Here is a 22427-nt window from a genome sequence, read left to right as displayed (position 1 = left end):
GATAGTTGTCACAATCTAGTTTATTCTCATTTATATTGCTAACAAATATTTCTATAATGTTCAGATCACAATGTTTTCTGCATCTATCATTTTAAGTGTTGTTCCTTATTAAGCTGGTGCCATATTAATAACAATCAAGGAGAGCATACTGGATAAAAACATTTCTGTTGTGTCCTTACCATAAAATGCTTGTTTGTTATTACCCTACACAACTTCCCTAAAAGAGCTACTCTTCCAGTCACTTGAAATAAAGCACCCCATATAATGATAACAAATTATCCTGAAAACTTGCCTCTCTTGAAAAGCCTGGAGTCCAACAACATCCTCTTCTGGTTCTTCATTTTTATAGAAATGAAGGCCCAGACCCTGGGGATCTTTTTTCTCAGCAGCTGTAAGACAGAGTTCTACTACTCCCTCATAGAAACGCACTAGGAAAAAATCAAAACAAATATTACTGTTCAATATTGTAGTAAATCTACAACAAAATGGTAACATCAACTACTTTTGATTTAGCAAGTAAGAAAAAATAAACATTATTCACTCTATTCTGTATCATATAGAGGTTTACACCTGTACCCAAGCTGTGTGACTTACATGCAAGTTTGAACTTGGATATGAAGTTACATCAGAATGTCCTGCACAATGTGTAACACTGTACAGAGGCTGTACAGTTGACTGTTACAACAGTTACATCTATATGTAAATTACTAGCTTCTACTGCACTGAACAGGGTACGGAACCATCTTTCCAACAGCTTATTTGGTATAAAACCTTACCTGAAACCACATATAGCCCAAGAATTTTCCTAAAAATATTATAACCACATATATGAAACAAATGGACACTGCAATATTAAATAAGCTCATGGGAATATTTTAATATAGAAATGGGTTTTTTGGTTGGTTGGTGGACTCTAGAAAGGCTTTAAAAGAACAGGTTGGCACAGTTTAATTCTAAGGGTTATTAACTAACTGCTTATGGTAAAAGGAGTTGAAAGTTGGTAACAAAACAAACAGAAAAGAAGATGCATGAAAGGACACTACAGAAACTATTTGACAGAACATGATCAGTAACTGGCTCTTACCCTGCCTATATTGTGCACAAACATTAGCAAGGTCTACTTGATTGCTGATCTTCTGGTACTCTTTCAGTGACTCTCTCAGCATCTTCTCTTTTTCCATTTTGCTCTGAGCCTGTCGAGAGCGCTGAAGAAGTTCATTTGCCTAGAGACAAATCGTGGGAAAATGGAAATTATTCACAAGGGCACATCATGAATATTGGATATATATCCAAATGGATACTGTCAATGAGTTATTATTCCAAACTTCAAAGCTGAAACAGTAGAAATATCATCCTCTCAAAAGCACTCTCTGGTCACTAAGTTTCCAGCAGAAAGACTACAACAGCAGTAGAGAGAAGGGCTGAAGACTTAACCAAGCGGTTCCCCATTCTCCTCTCACTGGTTCCTTATTTCAAATTTATTCGAAAACCTTCAAAGACCAAAAATCTTAAACACAATTATCTCTTACAAATTCCATTAAACTAAACACAATTATCTCTTACAAGTTCCACTATGCAACAGACAAAACCCAAGACCCTATGCTGAAGAAAACCTGAAATAAGAATACATTTTATCAACATAAGACAGATACACATCAGATTAAAAGTAGAGATCATATGAACATTATAAATAACTGCAAATGCTTCAAATAATTTTCATGTAATGTTCAGCATTAATCAACTGAAAGACACAAACATGCCCATGACTTCTTGCCTTCATTGTTTTTTGTGCTTCTGAAACTACTTGAGCATAATGACTTACAAGCTGTCCATCTTACCTCGTGTGAACATGTTCTGAAGTTGTGTTTTGGTGCTGTAAAATCTGAAAGTGCACTCACCTTGGAACAAACAGCATCATCAGTGCTATAAAGAAGAGGACAGATATCTTGCAAATGGGCAATGATGCCATCCACAGCAGCATTATCTCTGATGTAACAGTTTATGAGAGAAGCAATGAGTGCTCCAGTCAACTCTCTGTCTCTAATCACCAAGTCTTTAAAAGCAGTAATCTTTAGCTGTTCTTGAAGTTCCTGAAGATAGACAAAATATCATCAGTTTACCAAATTTTTTACTTTTTCTGTTGTTACAGCAGTAAAATTAATTGTTTCCAGTAATTAAAAACATACAGAACTCCAATGACTGAAGTGCACACCACAGAAATATATTATTTAAAACACACATTATATAGCAAAATGGAAAGAATAATGAAAGCACTAGATCCCTGGATGCCAAAGGACTCCTCTTAGCAGACTTCCTCTGCCATCTTCACTATGTGTAACCTCTGTTTCAGATCTCTGCAAATAAGAATGGAACTAGTAGTTCCCCTTACTTCATAGGGCACTGTCAGAATGCACACCCTACAAAATGAGTACATCGTAGGTTTAAAGAATGAAAGCCATTTTATTGTCATAGATTAAAAAAATGACAGATGCAATAAAAGGAGGATTTTGAAAAATTCAAGGTCTGCACTCTTTATGTTTTTAAAAATAAATTATTTGAAGGTTATTACTTTTTTAATTTAATAGGAATATTTGCTCACATAGAGTTGCTAGTAGTGTCTATGTAGCGTCTATAGATGATCGCTAACAGCATAATAACATTAAAAAACCTCTAAATCTACTGAAGACAGAGGAAAATTGTTACAGTTATTTAACTCCTTGTCCAGCACAAGATAAAAGCTGCCCAAAGCTCCCCAATGTAACAGTGCGAAGAATAACAGCTTCTGTGCACCTGTGAGATTTTAAAACTATTATTTTTATGGAAAAAGAATTCAACTTCTCAAATAGTCTATTTTCCTATCAAGTCCTAGGACAGAATGCCTAGTATTCTAATTAATAGATTTTTCAAGGGTAGGACACAAATTTGACATTAGCAAAGGGTGCACAGCAGTAGCACCCATAGTTCTGCAAGTTTGCTTCTTTACAAACCAGGAGAGGCTGAAAGAACTGGCATTTTTTAGCCTGGAGGTTCAAGGGACAGTATGTGGCATCTTACTAATATTTTTGTGAAGGTGTAAAGAAGTCAGAGCCAGACTTTTCTCAGTACTGCTCAGTAAATGGGACACTGCACAATGGTCAAAAGCTGAAGCGAAGCTAATTATACTTTAATATAAATCCTTTTTACTCTAAAGGTGGTTCAACACCGCAAGAAGTTGCCCCAAGACACTGTGGAGTTTCCACCTTTTGAGATATAAAAATCCATACTGGACACAGTCCTAGGCAACCTGCTCTAGTTCACCATGCATTGAGGGTCAACTAGATTACTCCTCCCTAGCTGCAGAGGGGGTAGACAATTTCCAGTGATTCCTTCCAACTTCAGCTGTTCTGTGGTACATTCTGGAACCCTACCTAAACAGAAGTGCAAAGACTCTACTACCCTATTGCTCTCCAACTTCCACCAAGACTAAGGCAAAGAGAGAATTCCACTTGGCTGGAAAACATTAGTCTACCCTTTTCAGCATATTTTCCAGAATGTGCTTAAGGTGAAAACACAGTAGTTTATACAACCAGACTCATTATTAACCATCAATATAAGTAAAACATAATTTATTTTTAGTGACACCTTCAATTTCATAAAATTGGGTGATTAAGTCAATACTAGATTGCACACTCTTAAACACTTGTGACCTGAATAAAAATCTATATGTGGTTTAAAATTAATATAATAGTCCTTTGGGAATAACTTAGGTAGTAAAGGAAATTCAGGAGACTAGTATAAACAAATTAAAATTATATGATCCAGATCTTACCTTCTGAAGCTCACCTACAGCAACACTGAATTGGTGCTCACATAGTAACTTCCACAAAGCCAATGCTTGGCAGGTTTTGCGAACAAGCTGTTGGATGCCTTGAAGTGAAGTCTTCTCAGTTAGTTGTGCCTCAGCTGAAAAAGCAAAGACAGTCAGCAAATAACTGTTCTACATGTTTCAAATTAGTGTGTGAGTTTCTAAGGTTTTACAGCAACAATTTCCTTTCCCTCTCCATTATTGATTAATGCTGTCCAGCTCTCCTGGGAGATAGGCTGTTAACCCTATGTTCTTTCCCCAAAGAAACACCATCTGTTAGCATTTACTTCAAGCCACACAACACAGAAAGAATAATTTCTATAAAAGAAGTATGTTTTCCTGTAAACACACTAGATTTATACATCAGTCTTAAATTTTTGGTTATTTTTTCATAAATAGCTATAAATGCACACGTGATGAACATAAAATAAATTAAAATAAATCCATACAAATTCTCTTTTTATTTGAGTACCTGTATTTAGTTCTAGAGAGAACAATTACAATTACGGCAGTGGTCAACACTATCTGCACTATCTTTAAAGGAACAACTACTCCAAAAACTAGTAACATTTATATCAGATAAGATATATTAACAAAATGATAATGTATTCATATTTATAACATGAGTGGAACATAATTGCAACAATTTACTGTACTTTTAACTGCTTACAGTTCATATATGAGGAAACAATAAATACAGTGTCATTTAGCAAGCCAAAAAAATTTATGAGTTTTGTAAAGAATAAAAATGAAAAATAAAATTATTAAATGTCTGCCAAATCCTACATAATGAATTAAAAAAAATATATATTTTCACTATTGAAAACCCAGGATTTTACTCAAACAGACCATCTTCAATTCCATATACACTGCAGTTACACTTCCCAACTTGCCTGCAAGTGCTGGGCAAAAGTTGCACTACAGGAGGACATGAATTCAAATGGGCTGTGTGACAGGCCTCATATTTCTAAACAAAGTTTTGTAGACATTTTAGTGACTTTACTTTTGGCAACTTGCATTACAGTATTTCTTTTTAATAGGACATCGTGCTCACTTGTTTCATAAACTAACTGCTTAGCAATTGCTATCCTGACAGTATAAATGGGTGTGCAGCTATTAAGCACCATAGTGAAGAGATAAAACGATCTTACGAATCATGGGCCACATTAGGAAGAAGGAGACAGGTAAGCGTACAAAAAACCCAGCATATCATTTAATGCAAAATTTCTGTGGGGAAAAGGCCTTTTTATTCTGAAGATTTCATAAGAAAATTGAGGAAGACAACACCCAAGCGCACCATGCCCTCCCACTTCCTGTTCAGAAGTAATTACATACCATGATATTTCCTTTGAAGTTCTTGCTGGACCTGCTGAGAACTTCCACCATCAGGCCGCATAAAACCCAGGAGTCTCTGTTGGAGATTGGCTGGTGTGCTGAAACTGCAATTCCAAAACAAAACCAAAAAAGATGCTAACAAGAATACAAATACTGAATCTTCTAAAGATGCACCTAACAACTCATTTTTTAGCATCTGAATAGTTGAAGCGGGAGACCATAAAAACACTTCAACTGAACACAGGTATAGTATAGTTTTTCAAAAGCTGGACATTAAACACCACCAGTAAATTTACCACAACTAATAATTACCTTGGGTTTCCAAGGGCTCCTACTGTAGTAAACTGTGAATTTCTATCCAGAAATTCTTGTAAACCTTTTAGCTCTTGTAGCACACATTCCAGCACACGGGATGGAACACTGCTTTCTATCTGCAAAAGAAAGCAAACTTCTTTACAGAAAGCTGGGTTTTCACACTTTTTTCCAAAAATTTTCAATTTTAAGCTAACACCAACTAAAAAGAGGGTACAACAAATAAATAGTTTAATAGTAATGGATCACTAGAAGAACACAACATTATACCACATTCGTTGAGGAGGTACACTTGTGAAGAGGCAGCAGTCCTCTGAAGATATATAGTATAAGATGCTACTTTCTTTACCCCTCTGAAAACTAAATCAGCTACGCTTTACTATTTCCAACTCTAAACTAGAAAAATGTTGAATATTGCTAAGACATAGCATAACTGCCAAGGTCTTCCAGAGTCTCCCAGTTACCTTAGGAGGTAGGAGAAGGAAAGCTCATGTAGCAGTAAATCTGCAGTGCTGAAATTACTCAGTTCAGGATTCTACTAACAGCCACAGTCCGAAAAGATTTTGTTATTTTGATAATGGACAAAAAGTTAAACAGCAAGGTGTTAGTCAGAAAAATCATGGATATTTTTTCCGTAACTGCATACAACTTCCATTAACAGTAATGACCATCCTAACTCACTAAAGTATTTTATTTTTAGTGTTTGTCTGGAGGGGGTATGCAGAAGCCCTGTGGGGGTATGAAGGAAGAGCCATGAATAAACATGAAGAAAACCAGCCATTATCAACTAGAAATAGTAGAGATAAAATTATTTAGGTTTCTTAAAATAAATAATAGCTCAAAAAGACATCTGACAGGACCTCAGAAGTTAAAAAAGACTTAAGACAAATACTATAAGAAACTCAGGAACACAGAATAATCTTTTACATACTGCAACAACTTCTCGATTGCCACTCTTGAAAACTCTCTCCACAACTATACTGCCATCCCAAATATTTCTGCAACACAAAACAGCTCTGTGTCAAAGCCAAGTAATTTGAGCAAGTATTTTTGCAAGTCTTCTATGTATAATCTCTTAAGAAAGAAATGGTAATGCTTTTTACTTCAAGGTCTAAAATAAGGATTTCATTTGGATGAAAACTAAATACTCAAAAAGGTAACCATTATAAAAGTGTGAATAGTACAGATATAAATAATTAATAAAATCCCAAATTTTAAAATTTGACACTTTCAAATATTTTAACTACAGGACAATATTAATCCCCAGAAATATAGTGCAAATAAACAAGTCTTGTAACAAAAATTTCTTTCCCAATCAGCATGCAGAACTCTGTTCTTGCTTGAGGTGTTTAGGACTCAACACCCAGGTAGCAGAATCCTCTTTAGTCCTGCTTCATTGCTCTGACTTAAGCATTCTTTTTAGAGATTCTTAACAGAAATTACTTACAGACAGGATTTTGATCCTGTAAGTCCTTCTGCATTTCTGTTTCACCCTTTAATAGGAGTTTAAAACATACAGTTCATAGGTTTGAAAAACAAGAACTGCAGTTTTCAGACTTGTGCTAATGCATTTGATTGCAGGATCAATGTCTATGCAATCTTCCTGCCCTAGGCATTCACTGAATGTATTATTATAAGAGGGGCTGCAAAGATAATGTATTATATCAACAAGTATTTCATAACACAATATAAAAATGCACTTTACTAATTTCAAATTTAAATGATACTAAAATAGAATTCAACATCCAATAAGCATTATTGGAAAGAAAAACTATGAAACAAATCGAGTGACAGGATCCCTTTTTACACAAACACCTCACCCTATAATACGAGCAAAGTATATGCAGATGCCATTGTGTCTTCCAGAAAATACTATCTCGGGACCCATCATTCCGCTAACAGATGCACCAGGGTGAGACATGGAATTCCCAGAAGGAAATACGGGAGTTGACACAGCAGAAGGTTGGAAACCTTGGGTTAAAAATAGGCAAATATTACTCATTTGAATGTCAATAAAAACCCCAAAAACCCCCAAAACCAAACAAATCTGTTCCTCCAGATAAGGAAAAGATGTTACCTTGTCCAGATGTCAGAAAGCTAGGATTAGGATATGGACTATCAACAGTCAAAGGGGAACCTAAAAAGGGAAAAGAAATAAAGATGAGTTTCCTAAAAACAATCCAAAAAATAAACCAAAATCTAACCCATAAAATACCTGTGCAAAAGCAGCAAGGTTTTATTTATAGTTAAGTATCAAATTGCACTAATTTCTTATCAACCCAACACTTCACAAGTGAATCCCAAATAGATACAGTTTCTTCAAGAGCAGCTATTTGGCTTTTTTTCCCAGTATTTATGTGTTATTTATTGCACGCCTGCTGTTCTGTGCACTGAATGTAATACTGTTCATGTACTTTTTGTTGTTCCTCACCTTCTGACTGCTCCCATTCCTCATATGGGCATATATTCTTAAAGCACTCACCTTCAGTCATTTAGATCTTTTGAAATAATATCAATTTTACCTTCTGAGCATTCAGCTGAAAGACATTGATATTATTATCCTTCATTTTTGCATAGGGCAGACAGACAAACACTACAGCAACACTGTTAACTTGCTACGCTAAGGCTGAGCCTCAAATCCAGCCGTGAAAACCAACCCTCCTGCAACTGAAGTCTGAATACCTAACTTAAGTCCCCAAAATATGAGGAATGTGCCATCATCAAACCAAAACACATGTGAACAAAAATGTCCATGTACCAGTAGCAAGTAAGGTGATCTATCACAGAAAGGCCAGAAAACTGGCACTCTGAAAGTCTGGCTTTTATAAAACAATTCTTGCCTAATTCACTGCAGTTCTCTCAACTTGGCAACACACAATATCACAGAAAATAATATGGTGCCAATGCATTCTCAGAGCACATTATATGTGCTAAGCAAAGCACAAATTTGCAGAAAAGCAGCATGCAAATGCATGATTAGACTTTCAACAGTGAGAAAAAGATTGAACCAAGTTAAAGGTGCCTGGCCTTTGAATGCTACTGTTATTGCAACGTAGTGTCACATGCAAAATTATGAGGTGTTTTAATGAATTTCTGTCAGCACTGTCTGACCCACCACATGGGACATCCACAATATAAGAATCTTAATTTCACATGACAATTCTCTACCCTTTGAGCAAACCGAGAAAGTAGTAGCAGAAGAATGGTGCCATCTTCCACCTGGACCTGTTACTGAAGCAAAATGGAAACATGTGCTTTGATACTATGTTTGAAAGAGGCATATATGACAGAATATGATAAAAATATCCAAACATTTAGACTCGGGAAAAATACATTTACTTGTAAAATGAATCCCTTTATTGATTACAGAGATTCCTGTAATTTCCCCCACACCTTACTTTCATTCTCAGTTTCCTCCTAGCACCTGTTCTCCCCATAGCTGCTGTTCTCTCCAACTCAGATTTAATTTTGCATTTTTATGCCTTGCCTCAGCTCTGCCCACACTGCTACTGTTCTACACCATAAAGCTTGGAAAGTGATGTCACTGATCCATTAAAAACAGCCACTCTTCTTAGTGTTTAAATAGCAGTTAAGAATTCTGAAAAACACGGTCAACTGTTTTTCCAAAACTTCACCCCAGTTCAGCCTATCTTTGTCCAATACTTAGGAATCTGGATATATGTAAAAAATGGTACTGATATGGAACTTCTTTGCATTTCAGGCAAACAAGTTTATTTCCCAAGTCTGTTGTGTAAAACGGAATGCCACATGTCAGATAAGGGTAGAGGATCTTCTACATTAGTAAGTTCTTGATAAAAAATAATAATTAATTTAATTCAGTAATTCAGAGTTTCAAATTCATCATTACGGTTTTTTTTTTAAACCCCTCAAAATCTGGAGTAAACACACATTAAGGGACACTTTCCAAAGCAACTGTAGAAATTTAAGTGAATTTGGGAATACAAAAAGGCCTCCACTCCAATAAGCATAAGTTCCGAGGAGAAACAATAGGCACTTTACTCATTTGTCAGAGGGACTGAAGACTGAAGCAGAAACCAAATGTTGAAGCTAGAGCATTTACAGGGAGAAATCACTCCAAACAACTATCTTACTTCTTGATCAAAATTTCTCCTTTCTCATAAACAGTATCTGCAGAGGTATGACAATGACACTGCAGAACGATACACAGCAACCAACGACGCTTTGTAAAGTTTGAACTACATTATTGATAAGTTGTTCTCTGGCTGCTGAAATGACTCTGGCAGCAACAAACGTATAGCTTCCGCACAGTATCTCAACAGATTATGCAATGTGGAGACAGTCTGAGATAACATGACCCCCTCACTAAGCCCAAAACTCACTCAAGAGAAATAGAAAAAACTCCTGTCATTAACTAACCAGTGAGTGAAAAAACAAAGTCTATTTCAAACAAAAAGAACACAGCTACTTGTGAGAAAACAAAACACATACGTAAAGAAGAAAAATCTGTCCAAAATCATGAAACGCTACGTACCGGCAGGAATTGGAGAACCCAGAATAGGTCCAACGTTACTTGGAGGAGGCAGAGCTGACGGAAATCTCATTTGTGCTTCTCCACCATACCTAAAGTTTACATGCAAACCCAAAAATTCCTAACGTCATACACAGCCCATTCAATTCTCACGCCTTTAACAGCAATTTTGGGGTACTTTTAAAATTGGGAATAAAAATCGCAGCATAGCCTTAAAGAGAAATTTACCAGTTCTCAAAATCAGGCTTATGCTTTAGTATCTTTTCAAGGTTTGCTGCTACTGGAAAGCAGAAAGAAGGGCATAGCTGAGAAGACCCATGCTTGCCCTTCTATCACCCACAATATATCATCCCCTCACTCAAAGAATCAACGACAAAAACCACCCCAAACCAAACACCCCAAACTTTTTTTTTTTAACTCCTGGCTACACACCTTGTGAGGACACCTAAGAGACCACAACATGGAGCATTTTTTTACAAGGATAAATAGTGGCAAGACAAGAAATGGTTTTAAACTAAAAGATGAGAGAGATTTAGCAGATGAAAATACATCTATCTGCATGAGATCAAGGATAATCAGTACTTAAGATACATGAATTACAAATTCATCCTCCAGAACGGAAGCCCATACTTTGTCACCTAAATTGTACCGAAAAAAAAACCTGAAGCAAACCAACAAAAAATCCCCCCAAAACCCCAAACCCTGAAAAATAATAACTGAAATGCCCCCACTCAAAGAACCAACAAAAACCATCTGCCCGCCCCACAAAAAGACATGCACCGCCAAAAAAAAAGAAAAAAACAACACATATGACCAAAAGCCACCAGGCCCTGAACAGCACCAAATTTCCTTAGTGCAATGGTGAACAGCAAAAACTACAATATGTTAAGAATAAAACACCAAACCATACAAAAAAACCCGACCAAACCCCTACAAAATTAAAAAACCTTGTCTTTTTCCAGCTGCCTGAGTTGGTCTCATTAAAGATATTACTACACTCTACACTTCTATCAATTGAGATACTGTGAAATATATGTCAAGTGCATTTCAAGCAGACTAAACAACATTTTCAATAGTCTCCTCTGCACATAGAATACAAACATCCAAGAGGGGAACTAACAAGAAATCACCATTACAGAAAGCTTCCTTTGTTGATGAGCCCTAAATTAGTGCAAAGGGATATTCTACCAGATTTAACAATCTACACTCCTTGTAAAACTAGGCTCATTCAAGTAGCAGGTTAAAAATCCTGTACAAGTGGCTGTAGTGATCCTGAGCATAATATTCAGAACAACATACAGAATTGAAACTCACCTGAAGAATGCTCGAGTAGCCCAGGCAGATACTTCTCTATCATATGCAGCATTAGAACAGGCCAAAATAAGGCAAGTGGCACAGGCCTGATCCTCCTAGAGCATACTATACTGTTAGTGTGGTGTCTTATATCAAGTAGATAAGAAATGTATAGAAGTTACACTCGCTCAGTAACTAAACTTGTTGCTGTTTGCCTTAAACAAAAACACCCCAACCAATTATACACATTTCTACTGGCCTTAAAATGTAAAATGCAAAAACTTGTAGTGGTAGGAATTCAACTTCTTTTAGAAAATCTTCTACCCCTGCTCTTAGATGACCTTCTCTTCTAAACTAAGAATTGCATTATACTTCTGCATGCCAGACATATAAGAATTTCAGGGAAACTTCAATTTTTAGATACCATAAAATGAGAAGTTATTTCTCATTATGCAATTTAGTTTTATGTAGACAATAGAAAAGGAAAAGCTACTACTGTAATTGGTAAATGAAGTGTTGACTAAAAATTTACAGCAACAACAAAAAGATGCTAAAGAAAGTGATTCAGATAAATACAACAAATCTTCCATAACATGTCAAAAGCTCTTCTTACCTGATGCAACTTGAAAAATCTTTCAATCTCTTCTCCATCTCCACCTATATTACTAACAAGCAGATGCCGCAGCTGGTCGACAGGTCTGAGTTTATGAAACATAAAGCTTCCCTAAAAATAAGGCAAAGCAAGTTAGAAAAAAGTTGTCTTTACTCTGCCCATTCCAACATGCCTCCCAGCGATGTTATATTTGGCATTCTGAGTTTTCCTCCACTGGATCAAAACATAACTGGTGCCTGAAGTCCAGTTTGACTAGCGAGTCTAGGAAAGGCAGGCAAAATACTGCAATGGTTATAAACTCTCCACAGTGTTCTTATTTTGCTGGTTTTAGCCCAACATGAATATAAACACATAGCATGTATATGCAGAAAAGAAAGGTTTTATGTATCTTGTAAACCCTTAGAACTGTCTGGAAAAAAAAATGCCTGAAGACTTCAGGGCATGGTAAGATTTTACATTCAATCACCTTACCTGCATCCAATAATAGTTCCTAACTACTGGAAAGGATTCAGCTAATGCCCATCACAAAACAGCTGCTATTAAACAAATGCAACTTGTGGGTCTAAAAGTTGCAAGACGTTAATATTTAAACATTTTCTTTTTTAAATGGCCTATTGGTCAAGATATTAAGTGTCTAAAATATTGCTAAATATAACCAGAATAGAAAAGTACAGAAGTTAGTTTCTTTACTTTTGTGGGTTTTGTTTTTTAAAACCCACTCTAAGCTTTTTGGGACTTTTTCTATGACAAATAAGAAATTATTTATTCAAATTTCAATTGCCAACAATATTTACTTGAACTATACTTCCTAGGCAGCCAGCGACTATTTCAATGTCATATAATCAAAAGCATAACCACGGTTAAAAGAACTTCCCAGATGATTTGTACTTACATGGGTTTTCTGGAGACCAACAACTTTATTAATACACTGTACAAGAGAAGCTGGCCTAAAAACTTTAAGTAAATTTAAAACAGGTAGAGATGGTTGTAGCAATCTTCTTCCTTATTCATTTTCATGTTCATAACACAATCCTTAAAATATATCTAAGATGAATGTATAGGTTTAGATGAGTTGTCCAACTCTATACTTATTCTTCTGATTACCTACATCAAGCAACATAATACTCACCTGGGCTGAAAGCAGAACAAACTTCTTAGGTGGCAGCATGTGTTGCTGCACAACAACAGGTGAGTCAGTTATTGGAATAATGTCTTTATTTAGTGGTGTTACAATCTTCTGAACTTTAAAGTCATCAATAGCAGAAAGAGCCCAGGAATGTCCATCAACACGGGTGGTCATCTGAACAATAGATAGATAATATCCAAAGTTTGGTAACAGGCATGGATTTTGCACATCCATGGTAATATTTTACTATTTATTATTTAAATTACACAGAATAGATTCTGTTCTTGACACCAGAAAACCCAGGGAAAATATGCAAGTTATTGTATTGTCTAACAGAAGGTTACCACCAAATTTACAGCGTATATACACTGCTGGTTTTAGGAGAAAGGGAATAATATACTGCTTCTTTTGGGAGACAGGGATAGTGTTTTACATTTAAATGTAAAACAACTTGCAAAGTAAGGCTGCTACAATATAAACACCAACCATCTGCTAACCATATCAGAAGTACCACAGGTATCATGAATTTAAATTATTTCTTAAAGAATCAAAATAACCTGTAACTGAATCACAAGGGTTTACAAGACTTTCACAGCTGGCAGCAGTACTTTAAATATAACTCAAGAAGAGACATACACTGGTGAAGATATCGCAGAAAACTATGTATGCTAACAAGGAAGAACTGTTGCTCAAGAACAGGTTGCAGTTTTGTTCAGAAAATCTACCCATCTGTCACTGTCAGATGCCTTGGGAAAAAAAGAGATGTCAGCACTTGGGATATTTATACCTAGGTTTTTGCAGGGAAGGGGTCCGGAGTAACTATAAAACTCCTTTGTAAGTTATTAATTAAAACAGAAGAAAAGCCAAAACCTGACTTTGAAACTTTTAGTTTATACATTAGTCCCCCCATTCACTCCAACTCCACTACTCTTTCAATAAACACTATTTTTGACATGTCACTCCTCTACTTCAGTAGACTTGAAACTTCTTTCAGAGATGGAATATATGAAATGTTCTCCTTGAACCAAAACATAAGGCAAATTAGCCTCTCCAAGCCCCTCTTACAACCCCACTTATGTAACAATTAAGAAAAAGAAAATCAGATAAAAACTCCTATAAAATAATTAAGAGATTAATCATATGTGAAATTTAATGAAGATATGGCGTTGCAGTTTAAGTAAAGAATTTTGAAGTTTCTAGCACCTACATTTTAAACAATCTTTACCAAATTTTACCCTCATCAACAAAAACCTCTAAGGGCTGTGGAACATGCTTTCCCGTGCTTGTGCAGAACACGTAGCATGCTATAGACAACAGTATTTTCAAGTATATTAACTCTAAGTCAAGTCTTAGAAGTTAAGGTAATTTTTTTTGATACATAGCTTGCATTAAGCTAGAAAAGTATGTCCAAACTAGGGACGCCTACTGAGAGACTCATTCACAGAACGGCCAACTACCTTTTTTCTTTGAAGCATTATTGATTAGAAGCTTTCTAATTCACGGAAATTTTCTGTGAATTACCAACTTCTTGCAGACAGTATTATTCAAGCATCTTCTATTAGAAAAGAAAAAAATAATACCTAGATTTCATCAAAAACCTAAAGAACATAGATTTATACCTGTGTTTCCATCATTGGCTTTTGAAAAGGAAAAGAATCGTGATTGACACACCACAGGATGTCATTATCCTCATTTTCTGAAGCTGCCATCAGCAGGACCCCTAGCAAGAAGAGCAACAGTAAGTCTATTAGAAGACAGTATCAGTCTACTAGAACAGTATTAGAAGTAATAATCATCCATAAAATTCAAAACTCATTAATTCATTCTTAAACTAGCAAAAATCAATCTGTAAGTCGTTCTCATACAATTTGAGCAGCAAATAATATCTCTTGAGTTTGTACGTCATAAGGTTCTTCAGAAGGTCACTTTTAACACCACCTCCTATCTAAAATGCAAATAAAAGTGAGCCTAAAATGGGTAGAACGTGCCTCAAAAAAGAGAGTTTTGCAGATGGATGAGAAAACATCCAGAAATTACTTCAAAGCAAAAAATCAGTACCTATGACCAAAAGGGTCAGCAATAAAGAGATATTTGCCCCCTGCATTTCTGCAGCACTTTTAAAAATTGAGCCTACCATCAGAAATGGTATAAAGCTGGAACCATCGGGCAGCTGTTCAGTACCTTGTAAGGGCCACACTTAGAGCTTTCAGTTATTCCCACTGCTTCAAGCTCCCCAATGCAAAAACAGTGCAACAGTGACTGTCATCCCCCCAAAAATTAATTTCATTTAAGCCATGTTCCACCATTTACCTTTGCTATACAGAGCTCTGTGAACCTTTGATGGCTTCTCTACATTGGAGGAAGCTGAAAATCCAGGTGGCAAACGGACATGAACCAAGGTTAACATGGAAGGACGAGCTGTTGGATGCTTAAATTGTGAAGTACTAAAATACAGTCGGACACCTGAAGAAAAGATAGAAACAGGTCACAAATTTGCTAAACTGTGCAGATACTGTTTATTAGTTTAAACAGAGGGGAATTAGCACTGTTTTTTTACCTGCATGGGTGATTGCTAGTAGTTGACAGTCTATGGATTCAGAATTTTCAATTACTGCTATTTGAATAATAGGTTTAAATACAGAACGATCTATTGTTCTGAAAAACAAAACAAAAAAATCCCATACACTTTCAATCCAAAGAAATAGGCAAACAACATTCTTCAAAACGGTAATATGAAACTACTGGCCTTAGAGGAAGCCTCTTACATTACAATTGTCATGAACATACCTGGCAATGCTCCCTGCAGCAGAAACTATAGCATTTTGTGAAAGAGAAGTAACCCTGGTCATTCCTTGACCATCTTGCCCCAAATCGTAAACCTGCAATTCAATAATACAGCTTACTGATTTAGGAATGAATTAATAAATACAGCCTCACTTACCAAGCAGAAACTCACACTGCATTTTTATTTTATACTCATGTTTTCATATAATTGAGACTACTCTTTCCTTAGAAGTACTTTAAGTCTTTAGCACACACTTTGTTAGAAAAAGATCAACAGAAATAATGTCCTGACATACCTACAGACAATTCCCAGGTATTGAGGAAAACTTAAAAAGTTATATACACGTTATTATACACATTAGCAACACAGCCACAGTCATAAGAAGTCACATACTTGCAGGACTCCTTTTTCAGAGCGGGTGTACAAGATATTCCGAGAGTTGTCAACGGCAATTTGAACTACAGGATCTGGGGAGGATGAGGAAAAGGGAGAACCAGAAAATTAACACTGGATTTGGTGAAAACAAGTTTAGAATACCTAAAATATAATGAATTGTAAGCTAACAAAAACTGCAGTCTCACACAGGACTCCCTCTGGAATTGATTTAAAACAGTAATCAACTTCACACAACTGTTAGTAAACTAAAAAAAAAAAAAAAAATTGTCTAATTTTTCACTAAGCAGTAAACCAGGGTAAGATTATTCACTTATACATTCTTAGTATTCACACTGATCCCCACGCTGATCCCATTAAGCACAAATTAGTTTTGTGATACAGATCACTAACTGTAGCCTGAAATGCCAAATTTTTCAGGCTTTGCTACCTAGATCCTGAATTAGACACACAAACAATCTGTATACAACTATAAAATTCCTTTCATAATAATCACTGCAAGTTTCATTGGCAATAACTCAATGCTCTGAGTAAGCAAACTATTCAGTCTGATTTCTTGGTAGTATCATTTTAAAAGGTTACATCAAAATATTGGCTAAGCCTTTAAAATCAGTACTTACCATCCTCTGAGAATGTGAACTGTAGCAACGAAGGAACAAGGAAAGACAGCACACTCTTTGAATGGTTTATTTTTCTACAGCGCTGACTAAACCAGCCTGCTTCAGCCTACAATTTAAAACAAATACAGCATTGAAAGAAAAAAGCAAAACAACCCCAAACTAGTAGCAATATTAAAAAAGTTGTTTACAGGATAAGTATGAAAACAAGTAAAAATCTAACTACTTTGATTTAATTTGACAAGTATGTATTATTCAATTGAAAAAAAAAAGTGACCATTAAAAGGAAAATTTTGCATAAAAAATTGTGCATATATCACAATTTGATTTTAACTTGACTAAGATTGCACTGTTACTCCCTACGTAACCACTGCTTCTTCAAACAAAATGCATCTACATTAAGATATCAGAGCTGTTGTGCAACCAAGCCATGCAACACAATTACAGAAGCAAAAAGATTGCAAACTTGATACCTTCTAGAATTCGTATTGCTTATATCCCAAAACAATCAAACAATGGAAAACACCTGTGTGTAAAACCCACAGTCAGGTACCAGACACCATACCTGGTATGCTACTTCATATAAGCAGCCATCTTTTCCAGCCAAAAAGATGCGCCCGTTATCACTGGAGGTAATTGCCAGGATGTAGGTATTGTCGGTAGGGAGTGAATACAGAGGATCTGGTAGCAACTGCATTCCTCCGGACATGCTGTCATTGAGTGATCCAGTACCTTAGATAAACAAACAAATAAAACCTCTTTAGATTTTAAGCTGTTCTAATAAATATTACAGATCCGTGACAAAAAGCACGAAAAATCACACCATATTTCAAAATTAGTAAACACATTCTGGAATAGCTTTTGTCCAAAGTGAACTGCAGAGGAACAAATCCTGGTTTTTAAGAAAATAAACATTCTGTGTAAGTTCCCAAGTAAGGAAATGCAATGTTTTTCATTTCTATACATTGTCACCTCCTCTAAATTACCACAAGTCCAAAACACAGGTTTTTATATATTATCTCTTTCACACCAACACAGTATTAAAAAAGCAAAATGTTACTTTTTCCAAATGATTTTTCCTCTCAATTAATATATATGGCATAAAAAATCAGGTTCTCAATTTTTGTGGTAGGAAAAATTGGCAGGAAATTTGTGGTAGGAAATGCCAACAAAGTTAATAAACTGTATTCACTAGTTTCAAGATTCATGCTCATTTCTTCTCTCCCTCTCCAACATGCTGTTTAATTAACAGGATTACCTATTTCAAAAGCTCTTTTTATGTTAACTAGGTGAGTAACAAAACTCAACGCTTCTCATGGAGTTCATAATCCAGCAAGTACACACACCATAAAAATTACTTCCCCTGTTTGTAACACAATTTAAAGATTTAAAAACTAGCAAGGGACTTAGCACATGTTTGGGGTTTGGTTTTATTTTTTGAATGACTACTAATAAAGTTGCCATGTGTATTTGTTAATACACAACTGGAAAGAGTGGAGAAGAGAGAATTACCTGGTTGTATATTAGAACAATGAAGTCCTAAAATCACAATGTCCACTGGTGTAGCCAGAACAAGTAAGTGTCGTACGTGAGGCTGGAAGATACCTACATAAAGGAAGAAAAGAAAATTTAGTTTGCAGCCTGCCCTGAGATCCCATGATGTAGCCAATGTATCCACTAGAAAGCCATATCAACTGATTAGAGGGAACAGTCATATGTAAAACCTAAAGATGTGTGAAAATCTAGAATTTGAAAGGAATATTCAGTCAGCAGTTCATGAAATACATGATCTTTAAAATGACATTTTTCTTACAAACATACTTCTTTAAAACTCAACCCTCTCGCCAATTCAACTTTGACTTCAGTGTTATTTAGGCAGTAGCTACCAAAATAACAGGGAGGGTTAGAAACTAGGATCCCATGGAAGTTACTGCTTGAATGTGTAAATTTATGAGCCATATAAATGTTGGAGCATGATGTGACAAAGAAAAAAAAAAAGGCAAGCTTATCAGCATAAATAACTGGTGAACCATACTATATTTAATATATATAGTTAGCAGTAACAAACCAGTTATAGTTAGTACTATATTATTTTTGGCTTGTAATTAATTTCATAATGTTTCTAAAACTGATATCTCTTGTGTGTACATATATACACATACACAAACCACAGATTTTCACATATCATAGAATCACCCAGGCTGCAAAAGACCTCCAGGATCACTGAGTCCAACCTTGACACTGAACACCTAGTCAACTAAACCATAGCACTAAGTGCCACATCCAGTCGTTAATATATATGCATGCTAATATATACGGATAAGTATAAAATAAGACATTTTATTTTATATTAATGCATATTTCATTTGATTATTGATATAGAGTATAAAATATACATGCACATATATAAAGTATATTAAAAAATATATGGAAGGTTCAGCATTGCCTAATTCTAATCACTGTCATATATTCCTTACCTGCCTTTGGCTTTACAAGACCCACTGCAAGAATAGTTTCACTAAGGCCATCAAAATAAGCCAGATCTCCCCTGTCAACAAACAAACAGATAAAAAGAAAACCCTGCATAAAATTTGTCATGTAGTATCACATAATAACAAAGTAAATAAAATCAGATTGTTTATATTTAAAAATTACTAATACTTGTGTAACACGCTGAAACCACCTACATCTTTCACTTTCGGTGAAAGTAGGTCCAGCAGAATGGAATAACAGAGAAGTTTCACAGCAAAACTATACAGTCATTTGAGCTGCTTGAAGCCCCGATAGTTGAATTTCAAACTTGAAAGCCAACTGCAGCATTTTATATTTTTGTATTTTGTAAATTCATACTGTGAATTATATGATGCAGCATCTCAATGCTGATTAACATCAAGAGGAAGAAGTTACATGGGAGTTTTTTTGCCCCATGAAAACTATCTGAAGCACAAACTTCCAGTTTGCTCCCTACCATGTACCATTAACACCATGCACTGTTCTTTACTCTTACACAATGTAAATGTAGGGAGGAGTTAATCTGAGCTAATCTTCTTAGAATGCAACACTATACACAAAGCAATTCTTCCTAAAAGAGTTCCTTCTATATAGGCAAATAAAGAAGCAAACCCACAAATTAAAAACTTATCAATGCCATTTGAAAATACAATGAACTTATTTTCAGTTTTATGCATCCATAAAAGAAGCAAGGGAGGAGAGGTTCAATAACAATACTTTGAAATACTAATGCTGTATTACTCACCATTGTGGGAATGACTGGTCACTGTACATGCATCTCAGTACTCACTAAACCTACTTACAAAAGTTAGGCAACTAGAATAATGTTTTTTCTACTTTTTCGGCACAAGCAAAGCTCCAGCGTAAATACTGCAGTAACTTTAGAATATTAGCTAGTCTAATCCCAAGAAAATGCATTTTCCTTTCTCTCAAATATAGATGATTTGGCAGCAACATTACTAACTCTTACAGATCTTTAAATACTTACTATTCAAAAGTTTTAGTAAAGCCTAAGAGGAATCAAGATCAGTTAAACTGAACAGCACACCTCTGTGCTGCCAGTAAACAATCTTCCACCACTGCAATCCCTTAACTCTGCTATAGGACAAATAAAACATCATCAGGAATGTGTTCTCTACATACCCATCTTCATAGTTCCACATAAAGATGTCACTGTCGATGGTCAGCCAAGCTCTGCTGATCTCTGGAAATACTCCCATCATACAATTGCACTGCATATCTAAAGCACTGCTGATGTAAGGATTAAATGCATTTTGGGTAGCAAAATCCTCTCTGGAGCATTTAAAAAAATCCTATTAATTAATATACAGTAGTACAGAAACGGTGTACCATATACTTGAAAATTCTTCATACAATAACCAATTCCACCAGAAACTCTACACAAATGGACCTTGTTACCATTTGGAATGCTATGAAGAGAACCTGAACAACATAAAATTTTCTTACTGGGAGTCTGTCAAGAAGATTGGGGAAGAAGAAAATGGAGGAAAGAAATTTGTTTCTAATATTACTGCTTAAACAATCTAACATTTTTTTTCATAAGGATACGTCCAAACTGCTCCACTAGCTCTGGTGGAAGTGGGACTCTGCGGACCGAGCTGATCTCTGGAAGATTAGGTATTGACAGCAAACCTGGTCCTTGTAAAGGATAATCCATATCCGACATACCAGAAACAGTAGGGCTACCTGCAAGTAAGAATAAAAAATGATCAAATGTCTTGATGCTACAGAGACTTTAAACATATAAATACCACTACTCACAAGATACAGGTGAACAAAGATTTCTGTAAGTAGAACCATGAACAATAAATCTAAACTTTAAATCAGACAAGAGCAAACAGATTTGCAGACAAACTGTTAGAATAACTCATCTAGACCCCAGCCTGCTCCTTACCCCCTTTTTTTCCATTACACTTTTCAGCCCTTTATTCATTGTATGGCCAGATACAAACTAGAAGAACCCAGGAGCATATTCCTTCACCTAGAAAAGGTGATCTGTACTCCCAGTACTAAATCAAAACACCCATGGACACCCATTATTTTATGTGATGTGTATCCATGATGCTGCCAGGGCAATTACACTGTGGCCATACACACCACAGCAGAAAACAGACACTCTTTGTATGCATCCAGACACCCCTGGATGTATATTATACGTATACAGCTCTGGAGTGCCTCTTCACAGCCCACTTTGCCAGACAGTCAGCACTAATGGAGAAATGCTGCCTTGATGTGTTAAGGAAGATAAACGTTTGAAAAGACGTATGCCTCACGTCACACCCACGTGAGACATACAGCTAGAGACAAACTAAAGCCGAAGAAAAGCTTTCCAGGCTGCTTGTAACTTAGGGATGGGCGCACGGGTTACCACGAGAGCATCCTGCACGAGATTCCCAACAGGCAGAACAGAAAACCAGCACCGTCTTCTTCACCTTCCGGAGGGAGACGAGGCAGATCCAGCCCAGTGGCCCCGCAGGGCTCACCCCCACAGCTCCCACCGGCGCACCGAGGCTGTGACGGAGCTGCCCCTTAGACCCGGCCCGGCCCCAGCACGGCCAGCGCCGGCTGGGGCCGCCCCACGGTGGGTCCTGGGGGCTCCGGGACCCGAGCGGAGCCCCCTCACTCACCGGGCGCCGGCACCGCCAGCAGCTCCGACAGGTCCGGGTAGCAGCGGTCGTCCTGGATCTGCCGGTCGATGATACGACCGGCCGCCTCCAGCGCCTCCTGCGCGGCCGGTGCCGCGGGGCTCGTGGCCGCGGGCATCGCGATCAGCGGCGGCGATGGCGGCACTCCCGCGCAGCTCCACCGCCCGCCCAATCCCGGCAGTCCCCGCGCGCGACGCTACTTCCGGCGGCGGGAAGCAGGAGATGGGAAGGGAAGGGGGGCGGAAAAGGGGCGTCCCGGCAGTGGGAACGCCCCCGGGGCGGGCGGGTCCGGCGTTGCGCGGGGGAAAGGGATAAGGCGAAGAGGCGACGAAGCAGGTGAGACGAAGAGGTGACTGAGAGGAGACCTCGTCAGTGTGTATAAATATCTAAAGGAGGCGTGTGTGCCAAGAGAATGGAGCCGG

At 36.9% G+C, this 22427-nt stretch overlaps 1 protein-coding gene across 2 annotated transcripts in view; it reads right to left on the bottom strand.

Moving 5' to 3' along the window:
* Window positions 1-22126, bottom strand: part of NUP155 (nucleoporin 155) — a 29413-nt gene extending 7287 nt beyond the window's left edge. The window contains exons 1-26 of one of the 2 annotated variants that reach the window (XM_027634626.1): window positions 21988-22126; window positions 20909-21046; window positions 20483-20579; window positions 19306-19376; window positions 18341-18433; window positions 17394-17560; window positions 16832-16937; window positions 16212-16285; window positions 15821-15912; window positions 15591-15688; window positions 15344-15496; window positions 14653-14753; window positions 13037-13207; window positions 11908-12018; window positions 11316-11410; window positions 10005-10093; window positions 8660-8722; window positions 7569-7628; window positions 7312-7462; window positions 6423-6489; window positions 5492-5610; window positions 5180-5283; window positions 3809-3942; window positions 1899-2090; window positions 1085-1223; window positions 293-428 (exon numbers count right to left, since the gene is read on the bottom strand). In XM_027634626.1, the coding sequence (XP_027490427.1) occupies window positions 293-428; window positions 1085-1223; window positions 1899-2090; window positions 3809-3942; window positions 5180-5283; window positions 5492-5610; window positions 6423-6489; window positions 7312-7462; window positions 7569-7628; window positions 8660-8722; window positions 10005-10093; window positions 11316-11410; window positions 11908-12018; window positions 13037-13207; window positions 14653-14753; window positions 15344-15496; window positions 15591-15688; window positions 15821-15912; window positions 16212-16285; window positions 16832-16937; window positions 17394-17560; window positions 18341-18433; window positions 19306-19376; window positions 20483-20579; window positions 20909-21046; window positions 21988-22123 (2957 nt within the window). In that variant the 5' untranslated portion in view covers window positions 22124-22126. The remainder of the gene's footprint in view (window positions 1-292; window positions 429-1084; window positions 1224-1898; window positions 2091-3808; window positions 3943-5179; window positions 5284-5491; window positions 5611-6422; window positions 6490-7311; window positions 7463-7568; window positions 7629-8659; window positions 8723-10004; window positions 10094-11315; window positions 11411-11907; window positions 12019-13036; window positions 13208-14652; window positions 14754-15343; window positions 15497-15590; window positions 15689-15820; window positions 15913-16211; window positions 16286-16831; window positions 16938-17393; window positions 17561-18340; window positions 18434-19305; window positions 19377-20482; window positions 20580-20908; window positions 21047-21987) is intronic. The other variant, XM_027634627.1, reaches the window with a different exon arrangement.
* Between the last annotated feature and the right edge of the window lie 301 nt (window positions 22127-22427).

This window comes from Corapipo altera, unplaced genomic scaffold (genome assembly GCF_003945725.1).
Source record: "Corapipo altera isolate COAL_440 unplaced genomic scaffold, ASM394572v1 61411, whole genome shotgun sequence".
Taxonomy (NCBI): Eukaryota; Metazoa; Chordata; class Aves; order Passeriformes; family Pipridae; genus Corapipo; species Corapipo altera.
The sequence above is the reverse complement of the archived record's forward strand: the minus strand, read 5'-3'. Positions and strand labels throughout refer to the sequence as shown.